Raw genomic sequence first — 12066 nt, 5'->3', positions numbered from 1 at the left:
TGGGGTGCCATTGCCTTCTCCATATGCGGTGACACCTCCCACCAATAGGAATCCTCCATGTGACCCTCACTCCTGTTCACATCAGGTTTCACTTTAATGACCTGGGAATGAAAGATTCTCTTTGAACCTATGTTTGACCAAATTCATTCACAGCTAGATTTAGATAAATTCTTTACTGGTTCTTTCATCAAGGTCCTCTCAAACATGCTTCCCTCCAAATTCTCCTGGCATCTCTCCAGGTGGAAATTGTTCACAAATTTTTAAAAATTTATTGAAGTATAGTTGATTTACAATAATGTGTTAGTTTCAGGTATATAGTATATTCATTCAGTTATTTTTTTCTGATTATATTCCATTACAGGTTATTACGAGACGCTGAATAAAATTTCCTGTGCTTTACAGTAAATTCTTGTTGCATACCTATTTCAAATAGTAGTGTGTCTATTAATCCCATATTTCTACTTTGTTCCTCCCTCCCTCCCAATCCCCTTTGGTAAGTTTGTTTTCTATGTCTCTGAGTCTATTTCTATTTTGTGTACAGATTTATTTGTATTATTTTTAGATTCCACGTATAAGTGATACCATATTTGTCTTTCTCTGACTTTTTTTTTAATATTATTCTCTAAATCCATCCATGTTGCTTCAAATGGCTATATTTTTTTTTTCTTTTTCATTGTTAACTAATTTTTGAATCAGTAACATTCTAAAATTTAATTCCTCATTAGAGTCCTCACCACCCTGAATTTTGATGAGTCAGTACATCCCCCACCCTGGACCAGAGCCAGACACAGGACAGGATGAGACGAGTAAGGGACCAGACAGTCTGCCACCTCCCCCGTCCTGGGCCTCCCCCTGCACCTGTGCCAGGAGCCTCTGTGCGGATCACAGAGCATCTGGTGCTGCATCGCCCTAGTGCTCACAGGACCCGGCAGATGAGAAACCTTTGAATGGTCTTGACTTCTGCTCCGGGAGCCTGATGGATGCTTTCATAACTGCCCTGATGGATCTCTGAACCGCAACATGATCTCACACTTTCCCTTTGTCCTTTGTTCACACAAAGAGCTGAAAGTGACTCATTGGTGCCTTTGTTCATGCAGTTGAGTACCTGTGTTCTCATTCCCGCATCCACACTGCTCTCTCTCTCTCTCTTCACTCTATTGACTAACTTTTTAGCTTCCTATAATGTTTTGCTTATAAGAGCAACATAAACTCAGATGGAGCTCATGCTCCAAATAATAAAGGCAAGGGACTGTGTTCAGGCCTTTTCTTCAGCCCAGCAGGTGTCCCAACCCACCCCCAGAACTCAGACAGGAACCAGGGTGTTCACAGGGATGATGCAGGAGTATTACTGGGCCCATCACCCTGTCAGGAAAATGCCAAGAGTCCAGCTCCAGAGAGCACAGAAAACTCACCAGAACCAGGCTCTCATTTCCTAAGTAAATGAGGTTACATCAATACTATCCATCACAGACAGGGCTTCTGAGCAGGAAGCAGACATGGTTGTTCCCCCAGGGAGAGTCCTGGAATGAACTCTCCAGAGTGGCCTCCCTCACCTGCTTCCCTGTCAGGAGATCAAAGTGCAGCTGATTCTCTCTAGCAGGGATGGAGGGCAGGGAGGACTTTAGAAACCAGGTTTCATCTCAGCCTTGAACACCAGGGAACCAAACACCCCATCACCGACCTCACCTCATGCCCAAGAGTTACAGGCTGGGGGAATCTGGGCCTGTAAAAATCTATCCTGCTTCTCTCAAACTCCATTTAGGGCTGAGCAGGATGCCAGGATGAGTGAACTGGAGGGTCTGCAAAGAAAACTAGCTAGTATAGGGGGAGAGGGGATGTTAAGGCTCCGGTGGTGTGTTGCCCAAAGTAACACTTTTCCCACAAGCACTGAGCTCGCTGTCCTGAAGCAGACTATGTCCCAGTAATGGTGTCAGCTCACAGTCACAGACACATGTAACCCTACACTTCACATGACTAATGTCTGTGCTTCCCACAACCCTGAGGACACTTGGGAACACACACCCCCAAGACGGCAGATCTTCCCGGGCAGGATGACCCCAGGCTGACAGCCCTGCTGCAGATGATCACTCAAGCTATATGAGACCTGCTAGTTGTGAGTAAGTTCTTGATTGCCTCATGTTCAAGGTTCCAGTGTCTTTGGTCATGACCAGCAAGTACTTTACAAGCATCAGTTCAAGAAATCCTCATTAGAACTCTAGAGACTAAGGGATTAAGAGCACTCACTGCCAAAGATTAACTATTTGAACCCACCAAAGTGACAGACCTGGGTGTGAGACATGACTTTCTTAATCCCAAGGTTGTGCTTTTAATCACAACAGCAGTGTCTCAGTTCAGTTCAGTTCAGTCTCTCAGTCGTGTCCGACTCTTTGAGATCCCATGAACCGCAGCATGCCAGGCCTCCCTGTCCATCACCAACTACTGGAGTTCACTCAAACTCATGCCCATTGAGTCGGTGATGCCATCCAGCCATCTCATCCTCTGTTGTCCCCTTCTCCTCCTGCCTCCAATCCCTCCCAGCATCAGAGTCTTTTCCAATGAGTCAACTCTTTGCATGAAGTGGCCGAAGTACTAGAGTTTCAGCTTTAGCATCATTCCTTCCAAAGAACACCCAGGACTGATCTCCTTTAGAATGGACTGGTTGGATCTCCTTGCAGTCCAAGGGACTCTCAAGAGTCTTCTCCAATACCACAGTTGAAAAGCATCAATTCTTCGGCACTCAGCTTTCTTCACAGTCCAACTCTAACATCCATACATGACTATTGAAAAAACCATAGCCTTGACTAGACAGACCTTTGTTGGCAAAGTAATGTCTTTGCTTTTGAATATGCTAGCAGTGTCTCAGAGGGAGAATAATCAGGGTTAAGGATGCCTGCGTGTGACGATGTGCATTTTTCTCCAGGCTTTGTTATATATGTTCAGAAAACCCTCAGGTACCATCCAACAGCTTCACCACTACTGCACATCTTATTAAGCATCTGAGGTTGAACAGAGTTCCTGGGAATCTAGTATGAGAACTCCTTAAAACAGCAGACTTGATGATCCATGGTCCTAACACACCTGACACACATCTTAACCCTCCCCTAACAATGCTTGTAGCAGACTTTGCTAGTTGATCCTGGCACCTTTCAGACAGAGTTTGGATATGGCTTCATTATTCAGGCACTGCCAAAGGCAAAAAGCTGGTTAGAGAAAGACAACCAAATACCACCCTGGTTTTATGTACTTTCCATTGCTATGCTCACTTTTGTAAAAATGTTCCCCTCAAAACCCTATTATAATTAGCTGCCAAATGTCATTAAGATGAAAATATCAACCTAAGCTTCCAGAGGCAGTTAGGCAGTAGGATCTGAAACTAAACCTCAGGACATCAGCAGTCTTTCACAGCACAAGCAGGATTATGCCTTCTGGTCATAGCAGTCAGGTGTCCTTTTTGCTGGTGGCTCCAGTAGTGACCTGAAGATATATTCTCACTCACTCAGTTGCTCAGATGTGTCTGACTCTTTCTGACTCCATGAACTGTAGCCCACCAGGCTCTTCTGTCCATGGGATTATATGGGCAAGAATACTGGACTGGGTTGCTATTTTCTCTTCCAGGAAATCTTCCCAACCTAGGGACTGAACTCATTTCTTCTGCATGTCCTGCATTGGCAGGCAGATTCTTTTATCACTGAGCCACCTGGGAAGCCCTAAAACATACTTTCAGTTACTACTTAGAGAAAACAATGGTGTCATCATTTCAGGCACAGACCCACCACCTAGAGACAGCATAAACAGGTCTAATCAGCTGGCCACCACATTTGGTTACCTGGGGTGTGTAGGAGGCAGAATCTCGATTGAATTTAGTGTCCAACTGATTACAGAGTACTAGGATGCAGGAAAATCCACATATCCCACAGAGATGATGCCAAAGTTCTCAGACTCTCCATCTCAAATACTGAGAAAACCCTGCACTTCTTTTTAAAAGAGCCTCAGGAGCAGCCCTTCTCTCCAATTCTGTATGGATGCCTTCCCCAGGCAAAAATTTCTGTCAAGTGTTCCTTCTGGAACAACCCCTCATTGAACATACCAGAGAGCTGCTTTTCAGCAAGACTCTTGAATGACCCCATTTCATGGGCAGCCTCAAACCATAAAATATTTGAAGTCTTGTCTTCATAGAAGACTGGAAGGAGCTCATCATTCCTCTTCTGCCTCCCCAGGTCCTTCCATCAGTCAAGTCACATCAGCAGAATGCCACACACACCTGGACTCTACTTCTCCCCATCCATTCAAATACCTCACAAAACTGGACCTTACAAAAGTTAGCTAGTTCTCTTGATGACTGAAATTTTTCTTTACATCTTTTATGAAATGGATGATCACTATCCTTTTTGCAACTAATTAGAAAATATATCTTTAAAAGGTGAAATTGTTAGTCACTCAGTCATGTCCAACTCTTTGTGGCCGCATGAACTGTAGTCCACCAGGATCCTCTCTCTATGGAATTCCCCATGCAAGAATACTGGAGTGAGTTGCCATTTCCTTCTCCAGGGTAACTTCCCAACCCAGGGTTTGAACCAGGGTCTCCTGCATTTCAGGAAGATTCTGAAGTCAACAGGGAAGCATCTTATGTGTTTATTATAAAAACAGAACATGCAACTGCCACGGTGAAAAAAAAAAAAAAAACTCCTTTGACTGGATAACAGATTTTTTTCCACTTGGTAGATACAAAGAACCATGAGGCTCAATATTCTCAGAATCTAGGCTTGGTTTCTAGAAGGTTAAGTTGGTATTAATTTGTAATAATTATTTATGGTTGAAGTCTCTGATATGAACATATCCCCACCTTACTTTTTGGCTATAGTTTTTATAACTGTTAAAAATATATACTTCTACTTTTCTTATTAGTTTTAATATTGGTGAAATATGTGCATGAATAATAAGATAAATTAAATCATTTCATCATCTGTGATTGCCTGCACAATAGAATGATTAGTCATAAAATGTGATCCCCATTATTTTTTTTTTTGGATGCACCTTGCAGGTTCTTAGTTCCCTGACCAGGGATTGAAGCAGCAGAAGCACAGAGTCTTAACCATAGGACCACAGGCAAGTCCCTGTTCCCATTATTCTAAAACTAGGAAGCTGAATGGAGTAATAAACTAAATGAATACTGAACAGATCCCCCTCTTGTATCCTCCTAAGGGATTCTTTTCAGCATTGTTTATATGAAAAGCTTTAAGAAGTGGGGGACCACAAACAGTGTGGTGTCACCCCAAATACTAGTAATGATAAAGAGCAAACCTGAAAATAACCGGGCTTATCTTTCAATAGGGCTTCCCTGGTAGATCAGACAGTAAAGAATCCACCTGCAATGCAGGAGACCTGGATTCAGTCCCTGGGTCTGGGAAGATCCTCTGGAGAAGGGAATGGCTACCCACTCCACTATTTTTGCCTGGAGAATTCCATGAACAGAGGAGCCTGGTGGGCTACAGTCCATGGAGTTGCAAAAAGTCAGACACAACTGAGTGACTAACATATGTCTTTCTAATACATTTAACAACTTCAACATACTTGAACATGTGAAAAAAGTATTTTTCAAATATATCACTTCTGACATATATTTCATGAGGTCTCCTTTACTTTTCTAATCTTTTCCTTTCCTTGTCATTTCTGGTAACTTCAGGAGGAGAAAAATTGTCTATTTTCCTCCTATATTAGTTCCAACATGATAAAATATTTTTAAGAAAAGTATTTACAGAGTGGATACTCTGTGTTAGGAAATATGTCATGAACAAGACAGAAATGGTCCCTGTCCTCATGGTGCTCACATTCATTCTCCTTGTGCTAAAATGCAAAGATGCAGCTGACCTGCCACCAGTTTATTTGCCTTAAGAACCACGCCGACTCACAGTGGCTATAACATTCAATTATCTAATGTTGACTTGTGAGAAATTCCAGAAGACAGAGTCTGCAGAATTTCAGGGGTCTGGTTAATTATTGCATAAATGGAGGCCAGCCTGCATTGCCATCCCAACCTGAGAGCCCCGGTACTCACTTGTACATTCCAGGCGTTTCACATCGCACGATGTCCTTAAGAAATACCACCGGAGGACAAAGAAAATAATGCCAAGTGGAATCACAGGTATAGCAATCCAAGGAATCGCAGCCACCATCACGACCACCATACCAACCACAAGAAGAAAAGTCTGAAATAGCAAAAATAGATGCAGAGGCCTCCTTATGAAGGGTACTTTTCAAAGATAAACTGTTATGATTTGTTCTATTAGGATTAAACTCCTTCCCTCAAAAAGGATTTGTTGGGACAGCAGGGAATCTTTCTCTTCCAAATAAATACAATTATAGGTGGTCCTCATGATATTTAGTGCATATGCCGAACAGGATGATAAGAATTTTCTAGGTATCCGCACTTGTGATACACTCAGTAGCCCTTTGAGGCAGGCATTACCACTTTTAACAGATGATAATATTTAAGGCTCAGAGAGTAGGCGCTGAATCCCAAACTATCAGGAGTCAGAAGGTGTTACTAGAGAGATGAGTGAGCAGGCATCACAGGTGAGGAATCCAGATGCCTCAGCTATACATGGAGGAATAAAGAAGTGGTTAAATACAAAGTTGTGTCCAGAATGTGTCCAGAAAAGTAGGACAAAATTTAAATGTTGATCTTTGGAAGTAGGAATTTCTCTTTCAAGATTTTCTATCCATACTTAATACTTACTGAGTGTTGACTGTATACAGAGCTATACCTTCAAACCTTCACATGTATTAACTCATTAATCCTCACAATAGCTCTATCTAGTAACAGTATTGTCTCATTTTACAGATGGAGAGAGTGAAGCACAAGAAGAGGAAAAACAACTCGATGAACATTGCAAAGCCTAAGTCATGAAACTGGGAAGTCCATGTCATGAGTCTTTATGACATATATAAGCTTGCCCCCAATATACAGCCATCTTTCTATCGTTATAGTAACGATAAGTGTTTAAAGTGCCTGTTCCAAAGGTTAATGATTGTAACAATGACAGATTCCATTTACCAAGTGTTTACTGTACGTAAGACAATGGGCTAAGAGTTCCATGAGCATTTTCTTAATCATCACATTATCCCATGAGATTATTCTATCTTGGTCCAAAAAAAAAAAAAAGAGAGAGCAGGTAGAAGAGAAAACAAAATCATTGGTTTTTGCTGCTTTAAGCATCCATCTTTAGAAGGAAAAGTATAATACCCTTATTTTTTAAGAATACAATCAACATTTAAGAATGCAATCAACACTGCCTGCCTATTATGACAGTGGGGTGGGGTGGTGGGGATGTGCAGGTTCAGTCTGGGCCAAGGCCTACAAAGCTTATGATCTCAGGTGGATATGAATTCATGGTGATCTGCACAAGGCAGAGAGTGCTGGGAAAACACAGAGAAGAATTCAGGAACACTTTTAGACAATTCTAAGAAGAGAATTATGGCCAAATTTTACAGCCTGGTTGAAAAAATAGAAAGAGTGGTACGAAAACTTGCAGGCAGCAACTACCATTGATGGAAATTTTGACCAAAAAGGAGCTGAGATGAGAAGTTAAGATGCCTGTCTGAGTTAACACTGGTTGTTATAGGTCCTCTCAGCACCAGGACCTGCATCCATGCTCACCACCCCAGGACCTCCCCACCTTGTCACCCAGGGCAGCTGGCCCAGGCGCTTCTCTGAGAGATGGGTTAGGGGTGGTCATGCCTGTATCACAGAGACTTGGGTTATCATTTCACAGCTTTTCCTGATCAGTTTTCTCAGAGGATCTTCACAACCATCTTGTGAATGAGAAAAGTAAGAACTTCATTTTCATTTACAGATATGGCATAAAGATTGGAGGGTAAGTGGTTGTCCTAAGTTTTCCTAGAAGGATGGCAGGTCAAGGAGAAAGGCAGGAGCAGTTTGTACTCAGGGAATCCTAGAGTCTTGGCCACAGGCAGAAGGAGCCTAGAAGGAGGAGGAAAGGTCCAGAACTGTGACTCGGTATCCAGGAGACCTTGGGAACTAAACTATATTATCTGGATGGAGACACATGTGCTTTTCCTGTTTTTCACACATCTGCTGTGGTATCAAAATAAAACCCAGAGTGAAGAGGATGGGATTCTGAAGTAATACTTCCCAGTCATTAGTGGAAAAAATAGCCCTGACTGACCTCTCTCCTATTAGACCTACAGATGAACAACTGCTTTACAGCCACTGTGTTATGCATTCCACCTGATAAAACCTTCATGTTCATGGGGAGGAGTTCTGGCAGCTCCTTCTAAGTCTGGTCTTAAGTCACCTGGCTTGCCATTGTTGATTGTCATAAGTGAAGTGAAGTCGCTCAGTCATGTCTGACTCTTAGCGACACCATGACTGCGGCCTATCAGGCTCCTCCATCCATGGGATTTTCCAGGCAAGAGTACTGGAGTGGGGTGCCATTGCCTTCTCCAAAGTCATAAAAACCTGCTAAAATGTCAATAAAAAATTCAAATTAGTTTTTTAGTATACTCACTGGCTTAAAGCTCAACATTCAGAAAACTAAGATCATGGCATCCAGTCCCATCACTTCGTGGCAAATAGATGGGGAAACAGTGGAAACAGTGGCTGATTTTATTTTGGGAGGCTCCAAAATCACTGCAGATGGTGATTGCAGCCATGAAATTAAAAGACACTTACTTCTAGGACTTCCCTGGTGGCTCAGACAGTAAAGCATTTGCCTACAGTGCAGGAGACCTGTGTTCAATCCCTGGGTCAGGAAGATCCTCTGGAGAAGGAAATGGCAATACACTCCAGTACTCTTGCCTGGAAAATCCCATGGACAGAGAAGCATAGTAGGCTACAGTCCACGGGGTTGCAAAGAGTCGGACACAACTGAACGACTTCACTTTCACTACTGCTTGGAAGGAAAGTTATGACCAACCTAGACATCATATTAAAAAGCAGAGACAATACTTTGTCAACAAAGGTCTATCTAGTCGAGGCTATGGTTTTTCCAGTAGTCATGTATGGATATGAGAGTTGGACTATAAAGAAAGCCGAGAGCCAAAGAATTGATGCTTTTGAACTGTGGTGTTGGAGAAGACTCTTGACAGTCCCTTGGACTGCAAGGAGATCTAGCCAGTCCATCCTAGAGGAGATCAGTCCTAGGTGTTTATTGGAAGGACTGATGTTGAAGCTGAAACTCCAATACTTTGGCCACCTGATGTGAAAAGCTGACTCATCTGAAAAGACTCTGATGTTGGGAAAGATTGAGGGCAGGGGGAGAAGGGGACAACAGAGGATGAGATGGTTGGATGGCATCACTGACTCAATGGACATGAGTTTGGGTAATCTCCGGGAGTTGGTGATGGACAGGGAGGTCTGTCGTGCTGCAGTTCATGGAGTCTCAAAGAGTAGGACACAACTGAGAGACTGAATTGAACTGAACTGAGAAGACTCACATCATTTGATGGAAAACATTCATCAGTTTCAATAATTTGGCTTTCCCCAGGTGAAGGCCTGTTAAGACTAACCCAGCCTGGAAGATAACCTGGGAAGCAGAGGTAAAATCAAAATGAAGGGCTCCACAGAAGCTGAGCCAATGCTTTTTCCTTAGGTATGCATTCGGTTCAGTTCAGTTCAGTCATTGAATCCTGTCTGACTCTTTGAGACCCCATGGACTGCAGCACCCCAGGCCTCCCTGTTCATCACCAACTTCTGGGGTTTACGCAAACTGATGACCATCACGTTGGTGATGCCATCCAACCATCTCATCCCCTGTTGTCCCCTTCTCCCACCTTCAATTTTTCCCAGTATCAGGGTCTTTTCAAATGAGTCAGTTCGTCGTCTCATGTGGCCAAAGTATTGGAGCTTCAGCTTCAACATCAGTCCTTCCAATGAACACTCAGGACTGATCTCCTTTAGGATGGACTGGTTGGATCTCCTTGCAGTCCAAGGGACTCTCAAGAGTCTTCTCCAACACCACAGTTCAAAACATCAATTCTTTGGCACTCAGCTTTCTTTATAGTCCAACTATCACATCCATACACGACTACTGGAAAAACTATCGCTTTGACTAGACAGACCGTTATCTGCAAAGTAATGTCTCTGCTTTTTAATATGCTACCTCAGTTCAATTCAGTTCAGTTCAGTCACTCAGTGTGTCCAACTCTCTGCAACCCCATGGATCGCAGCACGCCAGGCTTCCCTGTTCATCACCAACTCGCGGAGCTCACTAAGACGCACGTCCATTGAGTCAGTGATGCCATCCAGTCATCTCACCCTCTGTCGTCCCCTTCTTCTCCTGCTCCCAATCCCTCCCAGCATCAGAGTCTTTTCCAATGAGTCAACTCTTTGCATGAGGTGGCCAAAATACTGGAGTTTCAGCTTCAGCATCATTCCCTCCAAAGAAATCCCAGGGCTGATCTCCTTCAGAATGAACTGGTTGGATCACCTTGCAGTCCATGGGACTCTCAAGAGTCTTCTCCAACACCACAGTTCAAAAGCATCAATTCTTTGGCACTCAGCTTTCTTCACAGTCCAACTCTCACATACATACATGATCACTGCAAAAACCATAGCCTTGACTAGACAGACCTTTGTTGGCTAAGTGATGTCTCTGTTTTTCAATATGCTATCTAGGTTGGTCATAACTTTTCTTCCAAGGCGTAAGTGTCTTTTAATTTCATGGCTGTAGTCACCACGTGCAGTGATTTTGGAGCCCCCCCAAAATAAAAGTCTGACACTGTTTCCACTATTTCCCCATCTATTTCCCATGAAGTGATGGGACCAGATGCCATGATCTTCATTTTCTGAATGTTGAGGTTTAAGCCAACTTTTTCACTCTCCTCTTTCACTTTCATCAAGAGGCTTTTGAGTTCCTCTTCACTTTGTGCCATAAGGGTGGTGTCATCTGCACATCTGAGGTTATTGATATTTCTCCCGGCAATCTTGATTCCAGCTTATGCTTCTTCCAGCCCAGTGCTTCTCATGATGTACTCTGCATATAAGTTAAATAAGCAGGGTGACAATATACAGTCTTGATGTAATCCTTTCCTATTTGGAACCAGCCTGTTGTTCCATGTCCAATTCTAGCTGTTGCTTCCTGACCTGCATACAAATTTCTCAGGAGGCAGGTCAGGTGGTCTGGTATTCCCATCTCTTGAAGAATTTTCTGCGGTTTATCGTGGTCCACACAGTCAAAGGCTTTGGCATAGTCAATGAAGGAGAAATAGATGTTTTTTCTGGAACTCTCTTGCTTTTTTGATGATCCAGCGGATGTTGGCGATTTGATCTCTGGCTCCTCTGCCTTTTCGAAAACCAGCTTGAACATCTGGAAGTTCACAGTTCACGTATTGCTGAAGCCTACCTTGGAGAATTTTGAGCATTACTTTACTAGCGTGTGAGATGAGTGCAATTGTGCAGTAGTTTGAGCATTCTTTGGCATTGCCTTTCTTTGGGATTGGAATGAAAACTGAGCTTTTCCAGTCCTGTGGCCACTCCTGAGTTTTCCAAATTTGTTGGCATATTGAGTGCATCACTTTCACAGCATCATATTTCAGGATTTGAAAGAGCTCAACTGGAATTCCATCACCTCCATTAGCTGTTCATAGTGATGCTTTCTAAAGCCCACTTGATTTTACATTCCAGGATGTCTGGCTCTAGGTGAGTGATTAAGTTGGGCATAACTTTTCTTCCAAGGAGGAAGTGTCTTTGAATTTCATGGCTGCAGTCACCATCTGCAGTGATTTTGGAGCCCAAAAAGTAAAGTCTGACAGTTTCCACTGTTTCCCCATCTATTTGCCATGAAGGGATGGGACCAGTTGCCATGATTTTAGCTTTCTGAATGTTGAGTTTTAAGCCAAATATTTCACTCTCCTCTTTCACTTTCATCAAGAGGCTCTTTAGTCCCTCTTCACTTTCTGCCATAATGATGGTATCATCTGAATATATGAGGTTACTGATATTTCTATGGGCAATCTTGATTCCAACTTGTGCTTCATCCAGTCCAGCATTTCTCATGATGTACTCTACATATACGTTAAATAAGCAGGGAGACAATATACAGCCTT

The 12066-nt window shown here is 43.0% G+C and overlaps 1 protein-coding gene across 4 annotated transcripts in view; it reads right to left on the bottom strand.

Annotated features, from left to right (window-relative positions):
* LOC147361902 (ATP-binding cassette sub-family C member 4-like) overlaps positions 1 to 12066 on the bottom strand; it is a 162625-nt gene that overhangs the window by 56061 nt on the left and 94498 nt on the right. For all 4 annotated transcript variants that reach the window (XR_015138372.1, XR_015138373.1, XM_086330237.1 and 1 more), the window contains one exon: positions 6056 to 6206. Coding sequence is in view for 2 of the 4 variants with exons in the window: in XM_086330237.1 (XP_086186363.1) it covers positions 6056 to 6206 (151 nt within the window). In the remaining 2 variants the exon portion in view is untranslated. The remainder of the gene's footprint in view (positions 1 to 6055; positions 6207 to 12066) is intronic.

This window comes from Bos grunniens, chromosome 12, assembly GCF_055505025.1.
Source record: "Bos grunniens cultivar Pamir isolate PY7600 chromosome 12, Bosgru_T2T1.0, whole genome shotgun sequence".
Taxonomy (NCBI): domain Eukaryota; kingdom Metazoa; phylum Chordata; class Mammalia; order Artiodactyla; family Bovidae; genus Bos; species Bos grunniens.
The sequence above is the reverse complement of the archived record's forward strand: the minus strand, read 5'-3'. Positions and strand labels throughout refer to the sequence as shown.